Source organism: Neophocaena asiaeorientalis, unplaced genomic scaffold, assembly GCF_003031525.2.
Source record: "Neophocaena asiaeorientalis asiaeorientalis breed wild unplaced genomic scaffold, Neophocaena_asiaeorientalis_V1.1 scaffold183, whole genome shotgun sequence".
Taxonomy (NCBI): Eukaryota; Metazoa; Chordata; class Mammalia; order Artiodactyla; family Phocoenidae; genus Neophocaena; species Neophocaena asiaeorientalis.
The window spans coordinates 1,298,939-1,325,838 of record NW_020175199.1 but is presented as its reverse complement, the minus strand read 5'-3'; the positions used below and the strand labels follow the sequence as shown (position 1 = coordinate 1,325,838).

The window sequence follows — 26,900 nt, the reverse complement described above, 5'->3', positions numbered from 1 at the left end:
ACCATGAGTAAACCAACCTAACTGCCCAGGATTCCCACTGCCTGGAGGTAGGGATGAAGGGATGCAGAGAAACTCAGACATGGTCTTTGGATAAAGTGAGGCCAGAATGATAGTCTCACCAGGTGCCTGCGAGATGCAAAAAGAGACACCGAGCATTAATTTATTCCTCTATGTAGACTTTCAATTACAATGACAAGCACATGAAGATAACTAGACGTGCAAGGAATTGACACATCATGACTGAGAACCAGTTAAAAAAAAAAAAAGAGAGAAACTGATCAAGAAAGACTTTATATATCTGAATCATTAGCCATAGACTATAAAATAGCTATGCCTACTCTTTCAATAAAAACCTAAAAGATAATATTAACAATATATGCAGAGAATAAAAAGTGAAAAGTGGCTTAGCAGATTTGAAAAAGTCAAACAGAACTTCTAGAAATAAGAAGTACAATAAGTGAAATGAAGAACTTGGTATACAGATTTATCAGCAGATCAGACAGAGCTGCAAAGAGAATAAAGGAAACAGACAATAGTGCACTAAAAATCCAGAAAAGCAGCAAAGACAGACAAAAAGATGAGGAATCCATCATAAAGGGCACTAAACATAGAGGATACAGTCAGAAAGACTAACATAGGTTTACTAGGAATGCTACAGGGAGAAAGGCAATAGATGGATCAGAGGCTGCCTGAATAGACAAGTAAGATTTTGTCCAGAAATAATGAAAGACATCCATCAATTTAAAGAAGTTCAAGGATGTCCAAAAGCAGCACAAATAAAATTAAATTCCACACCTATAGCACGGTGAAGCTTCAGAAAACCAAAGACAAAGAGAAAATTAAAAGTTACCTTCACAGAAGCAACACGTTGACAAATGATTTTCGACAGCCAGTACGAGATGCCAGAAGGTACTGGAATTATATCTTCAATATTCACAAAGTAAAATATTAAGGTTTTTTCATCATGTAAAAAATATCTTTCAAGAATGAAGCTAAACAAAGTCATCTTCAGACATACACAAAGAACTAAGAAGTATGATATTAGCAGAACAAACTAAAATAAATTCTAAGGATTACACTTCAAGCAGCAGGAAAATAATACCAGATGTAAGGTATAAGACACAAGCAGTACATGGAAACATGCAGGCAAATCTAAATAAATATTAAGCGTATAAAACATCTTGTGAAATTTAAAAACCAAACAGAATTATAATATATAACAACAGCACATAGGTCAAAGAAATGGAGTTTATTCTAAAGTCCTTGCAGGATCTGAGAAAAAGGTAAAATTATCTTTTAATTTTAGACGTAAGTATGATTAATAAAATTTCTAGAGGTAATGTCTAAAAGATGAGAAAAAGAATTATAACTTTAATTAGAACAAGGAAAAACTGAAATGATAAAACTATCAATCCTTAAAGACGCAAGAAAGAGAAAACCACCATGGAATAAGTAAGACAAACAGAAAACACAGAATATGATGGTAGATTTAAACTCAAATACTTAATATCATATAATATGGGTTATAAACCATTTGACACTGAATGTAAAATACTGGTTTGATTTATCTTGGTTTTTAATATACAACCATCATAGACCAGAGATATCTCTCACTAGCCAATGCTTTTGTCAGTGTTTACACATATATTGACATAACGTATACTGACGTAATGAGTGATCCACAGAATCACTCATGCCTACCTTCTGTTGGTAGCAAGCAGAGGATATATGGGAAGGTAGGGCTAAATTAATCTTAAACCTTTTTCTCTAGATGATAATTTGTAGTTATAGTTTATTAAAAAGAAATATATAGCAAGGTGAAGAAGGGAGGTAAGTGATTAGAAGATTTGTAAAACAGCAGGAGCACTGTCCACGCTCCAAGACTATTTTTACCTATGATGAAAAATATAGAGTACTGTTGGTAAAGCAGTTTGGAAATATGATTTGGGTTACTTATTCTTTTTCATTTTTTGAAGTATAATATATAAAATTATATACTACCTTCCTTATACCTTTTGTTGATAGACGGCTCTTCATGCTTTTACTGGCTTCCTCAATTTCAAATTTAAAAATAAGATACATCTTTGAAAACTAGAAGAGTGGTAAAGTCACCAATTTCAAGTCAAGGACAAGGATTCAGAATATGCAAAACCTTTCTGTTCTCACCAAGCAAGCCTCACAAACAAATCTCTAGCAAACAGTAGAAAGAGAAAAATAAACTTTCTGCTTTTGGGGAAAAGGGACAGACATATTTTCAAGAATCCACAGAGTTACTCGTGACTACATTATTTAAGCCAATAATCACTTCAGGGGAACATACTAAAATTAGAAATTATTACTGTCACCACACATATATTGATATAACATGTATAATAAGTAAAATATAGACTGTACTTACCATCCCCATTAATAGACAGACTATGGGTCTTGAAGCTATTCTCAGCACTTTCCAAGCTCAGGGTAGTATGAGCTAGCAAACTGTACTTTGCACCACTAATAGTGAGAAAAAAGACATGTTTTAAGTATTTTAGTATATGTTCCACTACATAAAATATTTAGATGTTCAACAACAACAAAATAAACAACCCGATTAAAAAACGGGCAAAGGTCTTAAACAGACATTTCTCCAAAGAAAATATACAAATGGCCAATAAAAACATGAAGAGATACTCAAGATCATTAATCCTTAGGAAAACACAAATCAAAACCATAATGAGAAACCACTTCACACCCATTAGAATGGCCATTATTAAAATAAATAAATAAAAAGAAACAGAGCAACGAGTGTTGGCCAGGATGTGGTCAAACTGGAACCATTGTGCACTGCTGATGGAAACATAAAATGGTACAACCACTATGGAAAACAGTGTGGTCATTCTTCAAAAAATTAAAAATAGAATTACCGTATAAAGTCTGATGAGAATTTTTATTAATTGGGCCAGGTGATATGTTTCATAAACCTTCTTTGTCTCTTACTAAATATGTAATAAAATCTCTATCACAAAAAAATATATATACATGTAGCAAGAATGCAATGTATGCACGCACTTCTTTAATAAACAATGGCATACCGCACGGAATGTTGTTCCCTGGGAGAATGCCTCTTGGTTTTGGGTATTTTTTTCAGTTTTATTGAGAAATAATTGCCATACATTACTGTATAAGTTTAAGGCTTAAAGCATTTGATTTATTGGTTTGATATATCTTGGTTTTTAATATACAACCAATATAGACCAGAGATATCTCTCACCAGCCAATGTTTTTTGTCAGTGTTTACGCAGGAAAATTTATGTTTCTTTCTCCAAAACTCAACAAAAAAATTTTAACCAAACAATGCACGAGTAGAATTTTAAGTTACATTCTGAATACGATTGATATAATTCAGACTCCTGTGTAGATTACTGGGAAAGTCCACTAAGTATCAACAAATCTCCACTGTTTCTAGAGCTAAGAGGCACTAGCCTCATTCTCAGTGTGGGCCATTCTCTGCTATTTTCACTTATCCTGAACAAATTTCTGTAGTGCCTTCCATAATTAGCTCTTATTTTTCCCTACTGTTACATAAAAAGTGCCCCCCCCCCCAAAGTGGAGGAAGTATTTTAAAAAACTGTGGAGAAAGAATAGGAGCAATTGAGAACAGCAATTAGAATGAAGAGTAAATATTACTACACACAAAACTGCCTATTAACAATCATATGAGTTGTCTGGTGATCAGGGCACAATGTGTTAAACATGATCTCAACATGATAATTTGTCAACTGATACATAGGTTTTATGCAACTACATTACAATTGTTCCTGCTTAAAATAATGGTAAATAGACTCCTTATCAGCATTTTAGTGCAAAACATGTTATTTTCAGGAACAGATTATTGACAGTACGTGGATAAGTGATGCTGCGTGTATCTGGCAAACAACAAGACGGCCGTGTGGCTGGAGTACAGTGAGGGAGAGTGAGACAAGATGTCTAAGAGGTAAGAAGGGGCAGACACTCTACACTGCAGTAGGGCATGCCCTGTAGAGCATGATAAGGACCCTGGATTTTATTTTGAGTGAGATGGGAAGCAAGTGGTAGATCTGGAGCAGAGGCATATGCTATGATATGACTTGTATTTTTAAATGATCTCTCTGGTTGCCATGTTGAGAACAGACCACAGAGGCCAAGACTGAAAATGGTAATGCCAACTAGAAAGTTACTGCACCTCACCAGTCCAGAGCTGATGCAGGCCTGGAACAGGGTGGTAGTTGATGGGGTGGTGAGAAGTGCTAAGATTCCTGATATAGTCTTAAAGTTGACCCAATGTGGTCATGGGATGTAAAAGAAAGGACAGAGTCAAGGACAACTCCAAGGCTTTTGGCCTGAGAAACTAGAAAAAGCGAATTTTCATTAACTGCAAGGAGGCTGACTGAGAGAATGGATATGGGAAGTAAGAATTTCGTTTTGAACAGATTAAGTTTGAGAATGGGTTGTAGGGTAGGCAGGTGGATATATGAATCTGCAGTTAGGAGAGGAAAAACTATTCAAGAAATTAAATTTGGGAGTTAACAGTAAATAGATGAAATTCAATGAAAGTTAGTTAAATAAAATGTGCGAACTGAATATTGGGACACAAGTACTCCATCATTTCAGATTAAGTTGAAGAGCAATGAACAAAGGAGACAGGCAAGGGACTGTCACTGAGGCAGAAGAGAAACCCCGAAAATGGTATCCTGGAAGCCAAGTTCAAAAAGTGTTTCAGGAGAGTGATCAGTTATGTTGAATAATGCTGAAAGGTCCAGGAGGAGGAATAATGATAAATGACCATGGTATTTGGCAACATGTAGATCACTGCTGACCTTGACAAGAGCAGTTTCTGAACGATGGATGAAACTTGACTGAAATGGTTCAAGAGAGAATGGGAGGACAAAAAGTGGAGATAGAGAATATAAAAAACTTTTCTGTAAAGGATAGCTGTTAAATGGGGCAGAGGAAATGTGAGGTATTTCAGCATGTTTGTATGTTTTTGGAAATGATGCAGGAGAAGAAACACTGAAGATGTGGTAGAAGTGGGGGACATGTGCAGGAGACTACTTCTGTGTACTTGAGAAGATGGGACCTAGCGCACAGGCAGGTGGCCTCAGATAGAGCAGAGGCAGTTACAGGGAAGGAAAGCAGCAAATAAATATACAGATGCAGGTAGGCTGATAGATTTGGTTGATGGAGGATATGCAAGCTCTCTTCTGATTACTTCAGCAGCATCAATGATATAGGAAATGAAGTCATCAGCTTTGAATAAGGAGTGGAGAGGAGTGGGTACTGGAGGTTTCATAAGAGAGAGTGACACAATGTGAAATACTCTGACGAGAGGTAAAGTGGAGGGCTACGGACACTTAGTAGGACTGCACATACTGGAACTCACTTAAGGTTAGTGATCCCTCTAAAGTGAGACCAGTCAGTATGACTGTTTTCTCCAGGTTCCTCATCTATTCCTCATGAGTGCAGGTGCAGAAGAGCTAAAGGCAGGATTTAACCAAGGTTGAAGTTTTTCCAAGGTAAGTATGACAAAAGGAGAGAAATGCTAGGAAAGAACAAAATGGTAAATCATAGAACTTTAGCTAAGTTGGAGTCAGAGTACTGAAAGGAGAAAGCTGGAAACGTGGGAGGTGGTAGATAGTGTGGGACACTACTACAGAGACCAGACAAGACCTAGGGTACAACTGTGGGGTGGATGGCTAAAACAGGCATGAGAATAAGATCCCTGGAGGCAAAGAGGTCATCAAACTTAGAGGTCAAAGTATTAGATGGACAGTCTATATGTATTTTAAATCCAACAAGAAAAATACCTGAAATAGTGATGAGAGGCACAGACTGGGAGAGAAAGAGAATGAAGATACTTTGCGTTTTATTTTTAGGAGTGATGTAATTTATTCTCGCTGACCACTAAAAACATCAGAGTATGCGTCACTTCAGGACTAGCATCATTTCCATACGCAGTGCAGTACGAAATACTGCTTTTAGTGAGCACAGGAAGTAGCTATGTTATAGGCTGTGCATTTGCACTGAGTGCGCTGGAGAGGTGACAACCTGTGTGACAAAAGAGGCGAAAATTATGTGATGACCCAAGTATATGTTTAATTTTTTTCTCAGGCCTTAAAAAGTAAATGTAACTAAGACACCTTTTCCTCAACTACTTTAAGGTAAACATGTAATACATTTGCCTCTATTTCCAATGAATTACACATCTTAAAATAACAATACAAAAAACATTATTGATAACCTCCCCTAAGAATAAGCTATGAGAGAGACAGTTGATAGTGGTCATTAAAATGATCATGTGAAGACTGTAATAACTCAAGAAGAAAATGTGTGTGTGTATATACATGCATGTATATGAATGTGTAGTATAATTATGAATATCTATCCCCAAGGCTAGGAATTTTAAAACCTGGAGGAAAAATATCAGTTCAAAATTATAAAAAGTATTTGATTTAGGGTGAACTATGAATACATTTTTTTCTCTTCTAGATTCTATTTCTCAAGTTTATATTACTTTTGTAATGAAATAATAAATGCTGTAGGATTTGTGAAGTGGTAGTAGGATGAAAACCTCCCCCAAAAATCAGAGACATGAAAAGCTTTGTAATACTACATCTTCCTATGTGCAGTTTAAGGCACTTTAACATGCAATATCTTTAACAGTTCACAACAGCTACTTCAGGTAGGCAGGGCAGATATTTCGGTCCATATTTTCAAATGATGAAACTGAAGTTCAGAGAATGTAATTGACTTGCCTATAACTAGCAAGTGGTACACTGGAAACAGAATCCCACTATACTTTACTTACTACCTTCATACTTCCTTAAGAATTTTGAGTGCAGGAAACATGACTTACTAACGTTTAAATCCAAAGTACCATGTGACATAACTGCTGAATTATAATTTCTAAGATGATTAAATGAATGAATAAACAAAATTATACCCAATAGGTGAGTAATTCCTTAGCTATTTTTGAACACTGCATTATCTTTCACACTACCAAACCATTAACACCACTGTTCCTCAAAACATAAATAATCCACTTATTCTGCACAAGGATATTTGTTTTGTAACTTCAATCTAATTTAAAATGTAGTATTGGGGCTTATTTTTTCTAATACACATTTTTGTCCAGTAAATAATCACTCTCAACTTTACTAGTTTTCACAATTGTTTAAAATTACAATTTATACAATGAAGAATGTACTAAATGGTTCTCAAGGAGCATAAAATAGTTAATTCAGCTATTAGAAACACTGGGAAAATCTAGCTACAGGAATTTCAGTAAGCTAAATTCCACAAATAAAATGAGTAAATGAATCACACCAGGGAGCATGCTAAAAATTACCAAAAATGTTCACTGTCTTCTTTCAGATCAAACAATACTTTATGATGATATTTCAAGTTACTTCATTTTTAAACCATGAGTAATTACAATGCCAATGCTTCCAAAATCAACAATGATCTCAGTTTTAAAACATTCTTGTCAGGATAATGTTTTCTTGCTAAAACATTACTCTCATTCTTTTTAGCCAACCCTAATATTGAGTTCCCAAAAGTTTAATCAGCTACATTTTTTTAAAAAAGCAAATAGGCCAATTGTTGTAACATTTGATGGAGCGGGGGTTCCAAAAATGTTATGAAAAAATAAATGACTACCTTAAACGGTAGTCTGAAAAAAATGCACCCTTTTGTCAGGAAGAACAGCTATATTTGGGCACATGCCATATAATTAGAGAAGATATAGTTTGCCCATTTTGGTTAAAAATTAAAAGCTATATTAGGAGTCTTCTCATTGAACTAGATCACTAGTAAAGAAATAAAAATTGATCCTCTTATGCATTCTGATTACTAATGCTATTCTCAAACTCCTATCAGGGTGCTGAAGTGGTCACTTAAGGAAGTATCAGGTAAGAGTAGTTCTGGGCTATGAGTTTAACCTAGTATACTTGGCATTCACACCAGAAGCTCAAAAGAATGCTGGTATTGGAAGAATATAATTTGGTGAAATGTTATAAAAGGTTTTACCCTATCTTTTGATCAGCTTTAATGGTATAAATAAGCAAATGGCATGCAAGTTTCATGGGAAATGTTGATAAGGAAAATTGGTGTTTGGATTCACGAAATAAACCAAATAGAATGACAAATCTGAACAGGAGAATGAACACGTCAAGACAAATATGTCAGTCCCTATTACAAAGAGCTTAATAGCAATAATGTTATTCTCAAATACATCTCTAGGCTTTGAAGAGGAGTACAGGTTAAACACAAGTTCCAACATCACTTAGAGTATCTTCTATGAAATGATAAACATTGGTTTTTCAATTTTAAAATATCTGTCTACATTTTATAATCCTATAAGGATTTCTAATCCAACAAATCCTAAGAAGGTTTCTAAACTGAAGTGCTTCAGCATGAATTTGAAAAAAAATTTCAGAAAAAGCACTGGTCTCAGAACAGTAAAAATAGTAACAATAATAGTAACAGCTACATTTATTAAATGCTTACTACATACCAAGCTCATGAATTACCTTTTTGAGTCTCATAATAATCCAATGGCATTAGATATTATTACATTATTATTATTCCCATTTTACAGAGGGAAAAATAAAAACCCAGAGTAAATTAATCTGTCTTGGGTCACACAAATAATAAATGACAGGATAGAAAAATCAAGTATTCCCTGCCAAACAATGAAATTTTAAACTGTTTGAGAAGCCCAGTCATTGTTTTTACATGCTTGAAAGGTATATGAAACCCTAAAATGTCTCTAAGGAGCCTTCTAAAAATAGATGATTATGTCTAAGCATCCTTACCTTTCATGAGAAAACTGAGGCCCAGGAAATAATGTAACTTGTTCAGGACACTACTGGTCCTGTTTTTTTTTTTTTAACATCTTTATTGGAGTATAATTGCTTTACAATGGTGTGTTAGTTTCTGCTTTATAACAAAGTGAATCAGCTATACATATACATATATCCCCATATCCCCTCCCTCTTGCGTCTCCCTCCCACCCTCCCTATCCCACCCCTCTAGGTGGTCACAAAGCACCAAGCTGATCTCCCTGTGCTATGTGGCTGCTTCCCACTAGCTACTTTACATTTGGTAGTGTATAACTGTCGATGCCACTCTCTCACTTCGTCCCAGCTTACCCTTCCCCCTCCCCGTGTCTTCAAGTCCATTCTCTACATCTGCATCTTTATTCCTGTTCTGCCCCTAGGTTCTTCAGAACCTTTTTTTTTTTTTTAGATTCCATATATATGTGTTAGCATATGGTATTTGTTTTTCTCTTTCTGACTTACTTCACTCTGTATGACAGACTGTAGGTCCATCCACCTCACTACAAATAACTCAATTTCATTTCTTTTTATGGCTGAGCAATATTCCCTTGTATATATATATGTGCCACATCTTCTTTATCCATTCACCTGTCGATGGACACTTAGGTTGCCCACGTACTGGCTATTGTAAATAGAGCTGCAATGAACATTGTGGTACATGACTCTTTTTGAATTATGGTTTTCTTAGGGTATATGCCCAGTAGTGGGATTGCTGGGTCGTATGGTAGTTCTATTTTTAGTTTTTTAAGGAACCTCCACACTGTTCTCCATAGTGGCTGTTATCAATTTACATTCCCACCAACAGTGCAAGAGGGTTCTCTCTTCTCCACACCCTCTCCAGCATTTATTGTTTGTAGATATTTTGATGATCAGTGTGAAGTGATACCTCATTGTAGTTTTGACTTGTATTTCTCTAATGATTAGTGATGTTGAGCATCCTTTCATGTATTTGTTGGCAATCTGTATATCTTCTTTGGAGAAATGTCTATTTAGGTCTTCTGCCCATTTGTGGATTGGGTTGTTTGTTTTTTTGATATTGAGCTGCATGAGCTGCTTGTAAATTCTGGAGATTAATCCTTTGTCAGTTGCTTCATTTGCAAATATTTTCTCCCATTCTGAGGGTTGTCTTTTGGTCTTGTTTATGGTTTCCTTTGCTGTGTGAAAGCTTCTAAGTTTCATTAGGTCCCATTTGTTTATTGTTGTTTTTGTTTCCATTTCTCTAGGAGGGGGGTCAAAAAGGATCTTGCTGTGATTTATGTCATAGAGTGTTCTGCCTATGTTGGTCCTTTTTTTTTTTTTTAAATAAAGAATTTTGCTGCTTAAAAACGTTTTAAAACTACTAACTTGGTGATTATCTCTTTCAGTTCTAAAATCTATGCTTCAAACTAGAAATACAATTGTTCATTCTATCATCAAAAAGACAGAGTTCCATTACCTTATAGTTGAATTAAAGCATTTTCCAGCAAATACTTGATAATCATCTTAATTTACAAAAGTTTTAAGACGGCCTTAATTCTAAACGAAGGAAATGAAAGGGTATCCCTCCCTCCTTTTTAACGACATGTATATTAGCAAAGATTTACATCTTCTATGCCTTCTTTTTTTCAGTGGATGGGACCCATTCAACAATCATGAAATCAATTTAACGATTCATAAACGGAATTAAAAGAAACTGAAAATAACTAGAATAAAAAAAGTCAAGTGACTATACTATAAATAGCAAGGGCTAAGCATTGCTTCACGAAGTCTGTCTGCTTATGTTACTGTGCATTCAGTAATAACGTAAAATGTATTTTTTACTGTGGATCTCAATCAAAATAAACTGAAAGCCACAATGCTAGAGTCCCTAGTCACTTTCACATGTAATATATCTGATATGAAAAGAGTTATTCAGTTACATTTTGATGTTGATATTTCCAGGATCTACACCTAAAATATTTTGCTTTTTGTAATTACAGTAAAATTACTTACATGCTGTAGAGCCAACCCTACCAAGACATGCAAAGAAATTCTAGGAATGCAGCCTGTACAACAGTTTTCCCAAGAAACATAAAGATAAAAATACTTGTAAAGAAGCAAACACAATGTTTAAAGAAAGTATCTGAAAGAAACCAGGGCTCCTTGAAGAGATGGTGATTCCAACTGTGGGCAAAAAAACAAAAGATGAACATGGAACATGTTCCCTGGCCAGAGAGCAAAGAAGCTAATCAGAGATTAGGTTGTGTCAAAAGGACGCAGCTTAAAGGTTCCCCACTGATCAAAGATGGGACAAATTGGCTTCAAAGAGAATAACTGTAATAGATTGAAACACAAATATATAAAAATACAAGAGTTCAAATAAAACAAAACATTGATCACCTCCATGGTAGAACATCAACTTATTATTCTAAAATGAAGGAACCAAGTATTTTTTTCCTCCTTCTCCTCCACCAATTTTTTTGCATTTATATCCAGAGAGTTAACAAAATAAAGTTCTTCTTTGAGAGAATTCTAGGTTTAAAAATAAATGCAGAACTTCCCTGGTGGCGCATTGGTTAAGAATCTGCCTGCCAATGCAGGAGACATGGGTTAGAGCCCTGGTCCGGGAAGATCCCACATGCCATGGAGCAACTAAGCCCACACGCCACAACTACTGAGCCTGTGCTCTAGAGCCCACAAGCCACAACTACTGAAGCACGTGCGCGCACCTAGAGCCTGTGCTCTGCAACAAGAGAAGCCACCACAATGAGAAGCCTGTGCACCGCAACGAAGAGTAGCCCCTGCTCTCTGCAACTAGAGAAAGCCCGCATGCAGCAACAAAGACCCAGCGCAGCCAAAAATAAATAAATAAATATTTTTTTTAAAAAAAGAGAGAAAAGAATCAAGATAAAATATAAATAAATAAAGGACAACTTTAGAAAGTCACCAAATTATAACCCCTAATGAAATAACGAATGACCTGCAATAGCTGCTAACACCATTAGATAAAAGATTGATAGGGAACTTTATAATGGATGGATCAGGCTGACAACACCTGAACCCACTGGTCAGGTTTAACATGAGTAAAAGTGAGACAAGACCTCCAAATGGGATACAGTAGAAGGTACATTGTCCTAAAAGAGAACCTGAAACTAATCAGTCCTCTAGATCTGACTACAAGTTGTAGGAAACACAGGGGATAGAAAAAGATGTTTAAAAAGACCACAAAGATGGAATCAGATAAATTCAAAATATGGGAAATCTATAAGATCTGGCTTCTTCAATAAATAATGGCAAGGAAAAAAGTAGATGGGAAATTGTTAAAGATTAAAAGAAACTTAAAAGACTCACCTAAATGCAATGTTGTAGACCTTGTTTTCATCTTCACTTGCACAGATCAGAAGAGAACTTCCTCAGAATTGGGGCAATTTGAAACAGACTGGACATCAGATGATATTCAGAACTTATTTTTTATTTTGTTAGATGTGATAATGGTAATGTGGTTTTGTTATAAAGAAATAAAATATTTTTTAAAATCTTTAAGACTAATGCATGACATATGCAGAAATCCAATTAGTAGACTTATATGTAGCAAACAACTTAACATGTAGATAGTCCCTTTTCAAGAAAAATAATTCATCTTTCTGCTAGATACTGGAATTCAAAATCACTAAAAGCATACTGTCACCCAACTTTCTACTTTCTTTTTTAAAATTAATTAATTAATTAATTTTCGGCTGCGTTGGGTCTTCGTTGCTGCACCTGGGCTTTCTCTAGTTGCGGCGAGCAGGGGCTACTTTTTGTTGCGGTGCACGGGCTTCTCATTGCGGGGGCTTCTCTTGCTTCAGAGCACAGGTTCTAGGTGCGCGGGCTTCAGAAGTTTTGGCTTGTGGGCTCTAAAGCGCAGGCTCAGTAGTTATGGCACACGGGCTTAGTTGCTCCGCGGCATGTGGGATCTTCCCGGGACCAGAGCTCAAACCCGTGTCTCCTGCGTTGGCAGGCAGATTCTTAACCACTGTGCCACCAGGGAAGCCCCAACTTTCTACTTTCAAAGGAAGGTATTAAGGATAACTCAGCTGGGTAAATGTCAGACGACCAAGTTATATTCCTGCCTCAGGATGTTTTTTCCCATTTAAAATGTAAAGATATTCTCCATATACAATACTTTAAAATGTCACAAATACATAATTATACTGTATCACTGTAAATATTGTATTAGAAAACTTACTAAATAGCAGAACTGAAGGACAAGCACATTTCATGATCTTCTTGAAGCACTGAACTTATTTTCTTCCCTGTAGCTTTGCTTATAGATGTCTTCAGTTTCTTAGCTAATTTTTTTGGTGTGTTGGTTATAGAAGAGTCTTCTGTACAGCAACTATATACTTCCACCTTTATCTGAAAGTCTGGCCCTGCTTCATTACTAAAAACAAGGACAATCAAAATGTTAGAAATTTAACTCAGTAGAAAATAAAATAACATCCTGTGATGTTTTCATAACATTTAAAAGCAGCATTTGGAACAGGTTTATGTTAATATATGTTAATGAGATAGAATATCCCAGTGTTTATTTAGTATCTAAATGACCTGAGAGAGTCACTACAACTTCGAGAGCTACCAGCTTCTAAAGTAGGGCAATCTTAACTCAACTTAACCAATATTTACAGGCAAATTATTTAAAGGAAAAGAATAAAATGCCCTGGTCATTTTGTTGCCAATGCTATTTCTCCTTTTCATTCCTATAATATAGCTGTTTTTAAGGTATTTACGTTATATGTATGATTTCCTGAAATCACGATTCCTCCAAAGGAAAAAGATTTGAAAACAAAGAACACAAAGAAAATTAAAAGAAACAAAAGCTTTCTTCTGCTGAAACCTTTAGTTTTCACGCCTTTTTCATAAAGAGTCATACAGTCCACTCAACACCGCGCCCCTCCTCCCTGCTCCACCTTTGCACCTAATAACTCTGAAATAACATTTCACTATTTAGTTGTACAGGAGAAAATAAACAAAAAAATGAATATAAAGAGATATATTTCAAGGCATGAACTCCTTGAGGGGGAGTGATGTCTTGGTAATCTTTGTGTTCTTAATCTAGCATAAAAGATATTCAGTATGTATTTATTAAACCAATATGCAGAAAATCTGCAATGCCAAGATTGGCTTTGCTCTTTCTCAGACACAGTGAACTATCTTTACTATAAACGATTGTGGTGATGTTAGTAACAGTAAAATATACTTCAAATCGCAAAGGAGGTCCATCAGCAGTAGATGTTGTCTGTAGAGGACAATCCATCAGCCTCAGAGATTTTAAAAACACAGCATAGACTTTTTAAGATTTAAATAGCCAAACTATAGTTTGAATAAATCCAAGGAATAACTTCCAAATATTTTTATAGTTTATTATTTGGCAACTCTGAAACATACAGTATTCCTGGTAATGACTAACAAATGTCAATATTTAGAGAAAAACCAGAGATTCATAAATATTGAATACTTATTAAAACAATCATAACAAAAAGCACATTTTAAAATAACATTTAGAACATCTGTGAGCAGTTATTTTTAGAACAATTTAAAATATTTACAGAATTAAAAAAAAATTATAAATCATGAGTTGTCTTCCCAAGTAACTTGCATTGTTCTTTCTGTGAAAAAAATTATGATTTTTGTCTTTGTGGTAAAAACAAACAATAGCAAAGTGATGTGAAGAAAAGAGTCCATTAACAGGATGATTTTGGCAAGAAAAGATGCACTAGTAATAGTTGATAATGGAAATAAGTATATTTAGATAAATAATAAATATTTATTTTTAAGTCTCAATTATGTAAACATTTGGCAATATTTGGGGCATCATAAATAAATTTCTTTGGTTCAGTAGAGCTTATAAGATGGCCTGCACTACTGCTGACAACTCAGAAAAATGTATTTTATTTTTCTGTGCTGTACAATTCCTTATGGGACACTGAACCAAAGCCACAAAACATGGTTTGCAATCATTTTTTTAATGCTACATGAGTGGCAAAACTAGTACTTTCAATCTCAACTGTATATAGCTGCATAGCTAAAGATGGAAAAAACATGTATATTGATTTTAATAGTTAAGTAGTTATTAATATTTGGATGCAAAGATACTGTCTTTGAAACCCTGTAAGAAATAAAAATCACATAGTGATTTAGGCCAATAGAAAAAAAGGCCAGGAAAAACTTCTGTTAGTTAAAAATGATTTCTATGGCTACCTGAGGAGTTCTTTCTGGTTCTATATTATGACCACAATAAAATGAGCCTGTAAAAGAGCAGGGGCAATAAAAACAGCCCTGAGGATCACCCAACTTTTTATTGTTTTGGAGTGAAAACATGAAAGTGCACCATAAGAAAAAGAACATCTCAAAATTTTACCAAAGTACTTTGCCTCTGGTACATATTTCAGAACTATCTCATAAAGTTGTTATACTATTTTGGTATTTCTGTAACCAAATCTCCTATATGAGATGTAAGAACCTCTTTTATGCCCAAATTCACTCTACATAAAATAATGTCATAATGAGATTCCACTGTATTCATAGTGTTACTACTAATATTACATGATTTCCACTTTATTTTACACTGGAAAAATCTCAAATGCAGAGATGGGCTTATTTTGAATAATGCAATGTTCAAAATCAATTTAAACATTTAAAGATTTTAATGCTTCAAAAATAATCCAATAAATTTGCCTTCCTTTGAAAAAGGTAGAATTTTAGATTCTTTTCATTCAATGAAGATTAAAAAATACTTACAATATGGTCACATTTTCAAAACATATATCTGTGATTGTTTTATCCACAATCACCATGTCAGTATCAAAAACTTCAGCTCCCATTTTGAATAAACAAAAAATGGCATAGCGCTGTGATCCTAGAGAAGAAAAACAACATAACACAATGATTCATGTGAGGAATCATGCCTATATTATGTTAAAATCTGCTTGAAAATGAAAATAATTGGCCTAAATATTTGCTAATAGATTCTTATTTTCATACATTGTACACTGTAATCCTTTAACTTTTTATAGAGACTGTTTTGCCAATATATATTAATAGCTTGCCCAACTAAGGCACAACAATTAAAGTAGGGAGTATCAAAAAATAAAGTTAAAAATAGAGGCCTCTCAGCAGCCTAAAGCACCCACCAAACTCGCAAATTTTATTCCTAGAAAACTCTTTAAGCTTGAATTAATAGCAAATTTATTATTTTATGTACATACTATTACCCCTGTCATTTGGTTTCCAAGTATATTTTAAGAAAAATAAGTTTTCTATTATGAGAGGTTAGGAGCAAGCACATTAACAGCAAAACATTTTCCACCAAACTGAAAGGGAGGAAACCACAAAAACAATAAAAAGTAGACATGTGAACACAAAAACCATAGCTGCTGGGCCTTCTAATTTGATGATGTTTTTCAAAAGTATTAGGTGATTAAAGGACTGAAACCTCATTACTGAGAAAATGTACCTCTTCAGAAAAACTTAACTCTCTACTGTAATCAGAAAGATGTACTTAATACCTGCATGTATTCCTTTGTAAAGTAATTTATATTTCCTAATTGAATAACAAATATAATAACCTGATTTTGGATTTTTCATATAAAACTAATTGTGCTCAATGTGATTCAGATTTTAAAGCTATCACAATATACAAGAAAGATAAAGGATTATCATATCTTTTCTGCTTTGCCTCTAACAGCTAAAAATCATTTGAGGTTAATTTCCATGACCCACAACGCATGGATTTGTTAAGACTATATGAAGCCATAAAATGCTGAAGGGGAAAACAATCAGATCAAGCTAAAAATCTTTTCCTCTTACATCCTGTTAAATAATCTGAAGTAAGAAAACAAGGCAGAAAGATCTCCAAGATCTCGGTCAAATAATGTTGCCCTTACCATGACTCAAACATTTCCTTTTATTGCACAATTCCCTTCTCTATTACCTGTTACTCACCATCCTTGCACAGGTTCCTATCAACAAGATTCTGCTTATTCTGTCAAATGACATCCATTTATTTCAGTGGAGAAGCAGTTTTTTCTCCTAATAATCTCAAATTTACTACATATTACAGAAGATATTTCAATTACAATTAAAATCATACATACGTTCTTTACTGCTGAAGTGATCAGAGTCTTTCCACATTAGTGGTATACGAATATCTATAGAGGAGAGGGAAAAGAAATGACAAGTAATAATTTTGGTAAATTTCATTTCTTAGAGTGAAATAAACCTCTGAATTCCACAATGGATTCTGACCATTAAAGCCAATATTTATTTATTATTTAAATGTTCAAACACAATAATGTTTTCTCTTAAAAACAGCTTAGACTAGGAATATAAAATCCGTTATATTTATTTTACTAAAAAAACCCACCAAATACTACTCAAGAAATTAATTGATTAAGAAAGGTCTGTAATAAGCTTATGCCATAAAATTTTCTTTTCATGATTTATGTTTTTGAAATAGGTGAAATTTGGGTAACCTAGTGTTCAATTTCTATTTTGGGTAAGCAGTAGCAGCAAATGTAGTTAAATATATTTCAAAATCATAGAATAGTAGAGGTAGAAATGACTTTAGAACTTTGGTCCACTATGCAAACTTTAAAGATGAAGAAAATTAAGTTGTCTAAGATTGACTTGTCTAAGATCATTGGTTTCTGGGAGAGACCCAGCTCTTAACAAACAAATCCAAGATCTCTCCATTAAGAAAATTTAACTTGTCTACAAAAGAATTTGCAGATCTTTGTATATTCATGTTACAAACTGTAGCATTTTCCTTAAGAAAACTAAAAAGAGGAATGTATTACTTCTTTCAGGCCAAGAAAAGGGCATACGTTCTAAAAGTGAGCTAAACATATTTCTCTCATTCACACGTTCTTCAAACTCCAAAGTGACTGTGTTAACAATCTTTATTCCGGAAATTAATCTAGAGCTTTGACACAGTCAAAATTTTGCCTTCCTAGTTTTCTCCATTCTTCCCTTTACTTTTAATACTAGGTTAACATTATGTAGTAACAATTTTCCTCTGACATTCTTATGCTATCTGCCTAGTTTCAAAGTTAGAGAATTAGGGTATTACCAAATAGATTAAGATGTGTGATTACAGCATAACACAGCACAGTAGAAATCTCAATGATAAAGTGAAGTTAGTTTTAATTTTGTACTCAGTACAAAAACAATATCGAACCTTTCTGGAAAATTTCTGTTTAAGACATTTCCTTATTACACTTAGGAAGTTTATTTGCATATTTTTCATACCTATTAATTATGCCACTTTCAAATAATTATAAATCTTTCTGAACATAAGCTATTTGGCTACCTTTATGATGTGCTTTACTTTTAGATCCCATGATCTTTCGGCTACATTTTTATTTGTTTAGAATTCTAAGGTTCTTAGTGCCTATTTCCAATTTCTTTTCTAGAACATCTTTGTATTACTCCATCCCTATTCTGCCCAACCAGGTAGAAAGCTTGGCTAAACACTTTACATACATTTCATCCAACAATAACTTTTAAAATATATTTACTAATTTATGGTTGTGTTTTCATTGTCATTTGTCTCAAAGTAATTTTTAATTCCCTCTTCGATCTCATCACTGACCCACTGGTTTTTTAGTACCATGTTGTTTAGTCTCCATGTAATTGTTTTTTCTTGTTTCTCTTTGTGTGGTTTATTTTCAGTTTCATGCCGTTGTACATGGAAAAGATGCTTGAAAAACTTTCTATCCTCTTAAATTTGCTGAGGCTTGTTTTGTGTCCTAGTATGTGGGTCTATCCTAGACAGTGTTCCATGTGCACTCGAAAAGAATGTATATTCTGGATTTTTTTGGATATAATGTCCTGAAAATATCAATTAAGTTTAAATGACTGTAAAAACACAACCATTCAAAATCTGTGGCATGCAGCAAAGGCAGTCCTGAGACGGAAGTTCATAGCAATACAGGCCTTCCTCAAAAAACAAAAAAAACTCAAATAAATATAAATAACCTAACCTACCACCTGAAAGAATTAGAAAAAAAAAGAACAAACTAAACCTAAAGTCAGCAGAAGGAAGAAAACAATAAAGATCAAAGAGGAAATAAATAAAATAGAGATTTAAAAACTATAAAGAAAACCAATAAAAACAAGAGCTGGTTTTTTGAAAGGGTAAACAAAATGGACAAACCTCTAGTCAGGCTCACCAAGAAGAGAGGACCCAAATAAACAAAATAAGAAATGAAAGAGGAGAAGTAAGAATGGATACTTCAGAAATACAAAAAAACCATAAGAGAACACTATGAACAATTATATGCCAACAAACTGAACAACCTAGAAGAAATGGACAAGTTTTTAAAAACATAGAGCCCACCAAAATTGAATCAAGAAGAAACGGATAATTTGAACAGACCAATCACTAGAAGTGAAATAGAATCTCCAAAAAAAACCAAAACCAAAAACCCCAGGGGCTTCCCTCGTGGTGCAGTGGTTGAGAATCCGCCTGCCAATGCAGGGGACATGGGTTCAAGCCCTGGTCCGGGAAGATCTAACATGCTGCGGAGCAACTAAGCCCATGTGCCACAACTACTGAACCTGTACTCTAGAGCCCACAAGCCACAACTACTGAGCCCACGTGCCACAACTACTGAAGCCCACACACCTAGAGCCCGTGTTCTGTGACAAGAGAAGCCACCACAATGAGAAGCCCGCGCACCGCAATGAAGAATAACTCCTGCTCGCCTCAACTAGAGAAAGCCCACGCCCAGCAACGAAGACCCAACACAGCCAAAAATTTAACAAAAAAATAATTAATTAAACAAACAAACAAAAAACAAAAACTCCCTGCAAAACAAAGTCCAGGACTGGATGGCTTCACTGTGGAATTCTACCAAACATACAAAGAACTCAGACCAATCCTTCTCAAACTATACCAAAACATTGAAGAGGAGGGAACACTCCCAAAGTCATTCTATGAAGCCACCATCACCCCGATACCAAAATCAGACAAAAGCACTATCAAAAAAGAAAATTATAGGCCAATATCTTTGATGAATACAGATGCAGAAATTCTCAACAAAATATTAGCAAACCAAATCCAACAACACATAAAAAAGACCATATGCCATGATCAAGTTGGATTTATCTCAGGGTCACAAGGATGGTTCAACATATGCAAATCAATCAATGTGATACACCACATCAACAAAAGAAAGGACAAAAACCACATGATTATCTCGATAGATGCAAAAACAGCACTTGATAAAATTCAACATCCATTCATGATAAAAACTCTTACCAAAGTGAGTATGGTGAGAAGTTGAAAGCCTTCTCACTAAATTCTGGAACAAGACAAGGATCCTCATAGTTTCTGGGATCTTAGTTCCCCAACCAGGGACTGAACCCAGGCCCACGGCAGTGAAAGCACAAAGTCTTAACCACTGGACCACCAGGGAATTCCTTCACCACTTCTATTCAACATAGCATTGGAAGTCTAGCCACAGCAATCAGACAAGAAAAAAAAAAAAAATCCAAATTGGAAGGCAATAGGTTACATTGTCATTATATGCAGATGACATGATAGTACATAGAAATAACCCTAAAGACTCCATACAAAAAGTATTAGAACTGATAAACAAATTCAGCAAGGTAGCAGGATACAAGATTAACATACAGAAATCTGTTGCATTTACTTACGATAACAATGAAATACCAGAAAGGGAAAGTTTAAAAAAAAAATCACTTTTAAAATCACATCAAAAAAATAAAATATTTAGGAATAAACCTGACCAAGGAGGTGACATATGCTGAGAACTATAAAAACACTGATAAGGGAAATTAAAGATGATTTAAAGAAATGGAAAGATATACCATGCTCTTGGGTTGGAAGAATTAATATTGTTAAAATGGTCATACTACCCAAAGCAATCTACAGAATTAATGCAATCCCTGTCACATTAACCCCTGTCACTTTATACCAAACTTGAATAACCGTAAAATTTATACAGAACCATAAAAGACCCAGAATTGTCAAAGCAGTCCTGAGGAAAAAGAACAAAGCTAGAGGCATAATTCTCCCAGACTTCAGACAATACCTCAAAGCTACAGTAATCAAAACAGCATGGACTGGCACAAAAACAGACATATGAATCAACAGAACAGAAAAGAGAGCCCAGAAATAAACCCACACACCAATAGTCAATTAATTTTCAACAAAGGAGGTAAGAATATACAATGGAAAAAAGACAATCTCTTTGGCAAGTGATGTTGGGAAAGCTGGACAGCTACATGTAAATCAATGAAGTTAGAACACTCCCTCAACACCATACACAAAAACTCAAAATGGCTTAAAGACTTAAATATAAAACAGGATACCATAAAACTCCTAGAAGAGACCATAAGCAAAACATTCTCTGACATAAATCATACCAATGTTTTCTTAGGTCAGTCTCCCAAGGCAATAGAAATAAAAGCAAAAACAAACAAATGGGACCTAATCAAATTTAAAAGCTTTTGCACAGCAAAGGAAATCATAAACGAAGCGAAAAGACAATCTACGGACTGGGAGAAAGTATTGATATTTGTAAATGATGCGATCCACGAGGCCTTAATTTCCAAAACATATAAACAGCTCATACAACTCAGTAACAAAAAAAACAAACAAGTCAATCAAAAAATGGGCAGAAATCCTAAAAAGACATTTCTCCAAAGAAGACATACAGATGGCCAACAGGCACATGAAGATGCTCAACATCACTATTTTTTAGAGAAATGCAAATCAAAACTACAAAAATTACCTGACCAGTGAGGTACCATCTCATGCTGGTCAGGATGGCCATCGTGAAAAAGTCTACAAGTAACAAATGCTGGAGCAGGTATGGAAAAAAGGGAACCCTCCTACACTGTTCGTGGGAATGTAAATTGGTGCAGCCACTATGGAGAACAGTATGGAAGTTCCTCAAAAAAACTAAAAATAGAGTTGCCATGTGATCCAGCAATCCCAGCCCGGGCATATATCTGGACAAAACTATAATTTGAAAAAATACATGCACACCAATGTTCATAGCAGCACTATTTACAACAGCCAAGACATGGAAGCAACCCAAATGTCCACTGAGAGATGAATGAATAAAAAAGATGTGGTACATAAATACAATGGAATACTACTCAGCCATAAAAAAGAATGAAATAATGCCATTTGCAGCAATATGAATGGGCCTAGATATTATCATACTGTGAGGCAAGTCAAAAAGAGAAAGACAAACACCATATGGTATCATTTATATTTTGGATCTAAAATACAACACGAACTTATTTACAAAACAGAAATAGACTCACAGACACAGAGAACAAACTTACTGTTACCAAAGGGGAAAGGGGGTGGGCGAGGGATAAATTAGGAGCTTGGGATTAGCAGATACAAACTACTATATATAAAATAAACAACAGGTCCTACTGTTTAGCACAGGGAACTATATTCATATCTTGTAATAACCTATAATAGAGAAGAATATGAAATAGAATATATATATATACACACACATATATGTATAACTGAATCACTTTGCTGTATGCCAGAAAGTAACACAACATTGTAAACTGACTGTACTTCAATTAAATATACATATATTTACTAATTTAATAGTCAAGTGACAGGATTTAATTGTTTACGTTTTCTTTTCTTTTTTTAAATATTTATTTATTTATTTGGCTGCACCGGATCTTAGTTGCAGCACGCGGGATCTTCATTGCTGCATGTGGGATCTCTAGTTGTAGCATGTGGGATCTAGTTCCCTGACCAGGGATCGAAGGCAGGTATTGGGAACATGGAGTCTTAGCCACTGGACATTTGCATTTTCTTGACTAAGAAAAATGTTAATAAACTTACTGGCCAGTTCAGTGAATATGTTTGTATCCATGGCCCATTTTTCTTTTTCTTTTTAAAAATATATTTCTGGTTTGTACTTTTAAAAATTAATTATTTAGGGACTTCCCTGGTGGTGCAGTGATTCAGAATCTGCCTGCTGAGGCAGGGGACACGGGTTCGAGCCCTGGTCTAGGAAGATCCCACATGCCGCAGAGCAACTAAGCCCAGGCGCCACAACTACTGAGCCTGCGCTCTAGAGCCTGCAAGCCACAACTATTGAGCCCGTGCTCTAGAGCCTGTGAGCCACAACTACTGAGCCTGTGTGCCACAACTACTGAAGCCCGTGAGCCTAGAGCCCGCGCTCCATAACAAGAGAAGCCATCACAATGAGAAGCCCATGCACGGCAACAACAAATAACCCCCCCTCGCCGCAACTAAAGAAAGCCCACGTGGCAATGAAGACCCAATGCAGCCCAAATAAATGAATAAATGAATGAATGAATGAATCTTAAAAAATTATTTAATATTTGTAAGAATTTTGAGTATGTGAGGTAAACATATAAATATTCTTCTTATAAAAACAGTTCTAGCTCCATTTATATATTTAATAGGCCTTCTCTTCTTCACTGATTGAATGATGCCATCTTTATCATATATGCCATTCTGAGTAAGTGTTCTTTCCTTGGCTATATGCTTTATAGATCTAAGTGAATCGTTATCTATCCTGATACCAATACCATACCATCATAACCATTGAAACATTATAATATACTTTACCATCTGTCAGAAATATGTCCTTCCAAAAACATTTTATTCTCTCTTGCTAATTTCTTTAAGTAAATCTTAGAAATAATGTGTCAAAATTCCCCCTCCAATGTTTTATTAGAATTCTAGTATCCAAAGTAACTTGAGAACTGTTAACTTTACAATATGCTATTTACATAGAGTAGCATAATACAGTTACCCTCATATTTTTATTAAGGTTATTCATGCAGTATTTAATGTTTTTGTTTTTTGCTGCTTTTATTGTAACTCGTTCTTGCTGGTGTTGAGAGCAGCTACAACTTTTTATGTATATATCTTGAATCTAGCCACTTCTACTGAATTCTTTATTAATTCAAACAATGTTTCAGTAAATTTCCTTATATTTTCTAGGTCTGCAATCTATTATCTTCAAATAGTACTCAATTTATCTATTTATTTTCAGTAGTTTCATCTTTCATTCTTACTATTTTAGCTAAAATTTCTAAAACTCTGTTGTAATATTAATATAATAGACATTGCTATTTTGTTCTTGATTTTAATGGGCTCACCTTTATTGTTTTATAATTATGATTTGGCTGATGTCCTGTCAAAGGTCCTGCTTCTTGCTTGACCAGAATTGCTGACTCACTGCAGTTCACAACTGTTCTTTTTCACAGCTATTCTTTTTCTAGTAGGGTGGTATTAACTATTTACACTATCTTGGAAGGAACATGGACCCTTACTTACTTTGCTGTACAACCATGGCCTATTGGTCAGTCTTGCCCTTTCCCATGCCTAGCTATGTCAGATCCTCAAGAGGAGAAGGTGGACATTTCTTATCTATTTCCCAGGTGGTCACGTACTGTTCAGATGGCAAAAGATGTGTAACTCATTAGCTACATTTTAAAATTCAGTCTCGAAGAGTAGAAATTCCTTCCAGCTTCTTGCAAATGGTTGACTCAGTTTTAATTTACAGTACTCTTACCTTTGTCTTTTTTTTAATGTCTTAATTGACACTTTAATGGTAAAGTGAAAGAGCCATAATAGGATAGCTAACTTGATGCTATCAGGTCCTAGAAGTCTATCGTTTTCAAAAGTGAAAACCGAGGTACTTTGTGAACTGATTTGGCTTTAGTCATCGAATTAGTAGTTAGTGAATAGGCTGAGACAATTACCATATGCAATTATTTGGTGTTGAGCAGAAACAATCGGGATAAACCTCAATTATTCTTTTTACTTTTATAAAGATCTGGCCAGTGAGTGAAGCTAGAAATAGAAATCCCAGGTATCTCCTGGAAATCAATGTAATCTCAGAAACATTATGAAACTTTGTTGCAAATATTCATTTTGATCAAAACAAAAGTCACATTTTCATTCCCATGTCAAAAGAAAATGGATTCATAAAGGTGAATTCGTTTTTAATGTTCTTTGTTTTTATCTTTCACAAATATACAGACAAGATATAATTAAGCCTAAGCAAAGATGTAAACAAATTACATATGTATCCCATTTTCTGAGACTTTTGGCTCCTTAATTTAATTTAAAATTATCTTTTAAAAAGAAGAAACACATGCAGAAATAAGTTTAATTTCTATACTCGAGTATTCATGGTCAAGAAAATAGTTTTTTCTCTACTTTAAATGTTTTTATTTAAACACTCTTCTAAATGGAGAGTTAATGCTAATTTCATGATTGCTGCAGTCAATAAACTATTATGAAATGACAGTAGAGGCTAACTTTATCATGGCATTCAGTCTTCAACAGCAAATTAACACATCTCATTTGTGTACTGAGTGGCACTACATCAGAAGCAAGGAATGGAGGATTATGTTTAAGTATTTTTAGAGAACCCCCTTTAAAGATCTATAATATTTTGTTTTTTCACATTAAAATGTATTGAACATAGTGAACAACTAATATGTAAAAGTGCTATGCTTGGCATCAAAAGGATAAATAAGATATAAAACATGTTTTATTCCATTCATAATTGGAAAGATGAAAACATAAATATAAATAACTATAAAACAAGCAATGGATTTTTATATATAGCTCAGATATTTTTCTGAGAAATTTTTGCTGAGGGTAATTCCTCTGATTTAGGACAATTATGTCATATGTAAAATTCAGGTATATCCTTCCTGTAGGAGAATTTTTAACATGAAGACATTTTTAAAAACAGTTCCTTGGGGAAAAAAAAAAAAAAAAAAACCAAACAGTTCCTTGGGTAAGAGGGCCTGAAATACAGCAGCAGCCTCCCTGAGGCTTTTAACCAATGAAACAAACTAGTTATTACTTAAGGACTGCTGGAGGTCTGTTGTTTCCAAAACGTACCAATGAGATAATATCTATAAAAGGTACATTATCTAACTAGCATACACATGAGTCAGCCATGTATTTATTCACTTCAATCTGTGGCATCTCCAAGCCATTGTCTTTAGCTTCCTTAACACTTTGGAGAAACTGAGACAACACAGCATAAGTGCCATCTAGTGGTAAAGTGTCTCCTAACTGCATTAAGAATTACAGAAGGGAAAAACATTTCTAGCAGGGAACAGGGAAGGCTTTATAGATGAGCAAAGAGATCCTGAAGATAATATAGGTATTTCAACAGCTAACTGGGTATTAGGAACATGGGGTGTGTTGACAGAACAGGGAGAGAAATGTCTCATTAAAGCAGACAGCTTATGTATAGGAGTAGTGGAAGATATGACTAGAAAAATATTTGGGAATAGAAAACTCTAGGGGGAAGTCTAGTCTCTATCCTATGGGCAATGGAGTATAGTCATCCATCCAATCAATATTCACTGAGTGATAACTACGTACAAGTACTGTGTTAGCTCCTGGGTATATAGTGATGAACAAAGCAAACAGGGTTCCAACCCTCATGGAAATTCTGGAGTAGACAAACGTTAAACACAGTATTGAAACTTCTGAGCAAAAATGGAATGGGGAGTCTAAAGACTTGAGTTTGCAGCCCAGCTCAACCAAAGTCATTTAACCTCTGAGTCTATAGAAAAAGGGAACTACCCTATCTATTACACAGTGTTGCAGTGAGGAAAAAACTTCATAATATATGTAAGATACATGAAACAGTTTTCTCAAATTGTAAAATTCTACACAAATGTAGAGCATAATGATGAAAACAGTGTTTTAGAACAAATATTCTGATAGAGGTATGCAAAATAAAATGAAAAAAGAAAATGGACATAGGGAATTAAAAAGCCCCACTAACTCTAGGAAGTTACTTTATAGAATTTATTCAGCAATAGAAAAATGATCCAATATAGCATACCTGATATGGCAATCTTTCCCTTACATGCTGTTCGTGCTTTACTTTCAAAATTCACATCACTGTCAAAAGAAAAAATACCCTAATGAAAAAAAGGATCTTCTCTAATAAGCAATTGTTTTAACGAACTTTCACAAATGCCTAAATATTAAAAATAAACATATCCTTGAATAATAATGACTTC

At 34.6% G+C, this 26,900-nt stretch overlaps 1 protein-coding gene across 1 annotated transcript in view; it reads right to left on the bottom strand.

Moving 5' to 3' along the window:
• RTKN2 (rhotekin 2) overlaps positions 1-26,900 on the bottom strand; it is a 77,106-nt gene that overhangs the window by 27,691 nt on the left and 22,515 nt on the right. Inside the window, exons 3-7 of the mRNA XM_024765244.1 lie at positions 26,720-26,778; positions 16,949-17,002; positions 15,594-15,711; positions 13,042-13,236; positions 2,399-2,493 (exon numbers count right to left, since the gene is read on the bottom strand). Of these exons, the coding sequence (XP_024621012.1) occupies positions 2,399-2,493; positions 13,042-13,236; positions 15,594-15,711; positions 16,949-17,002; positions 26,720-26,778 (521 nt within the window). The remainder of the gene's footprint in view (positions 1-2,398; positions 2,494-13,041; positions 13,237-15,593; positions 15,712-16,948; positions 17,003-26,719; positions 26,779-26,900) is intronic.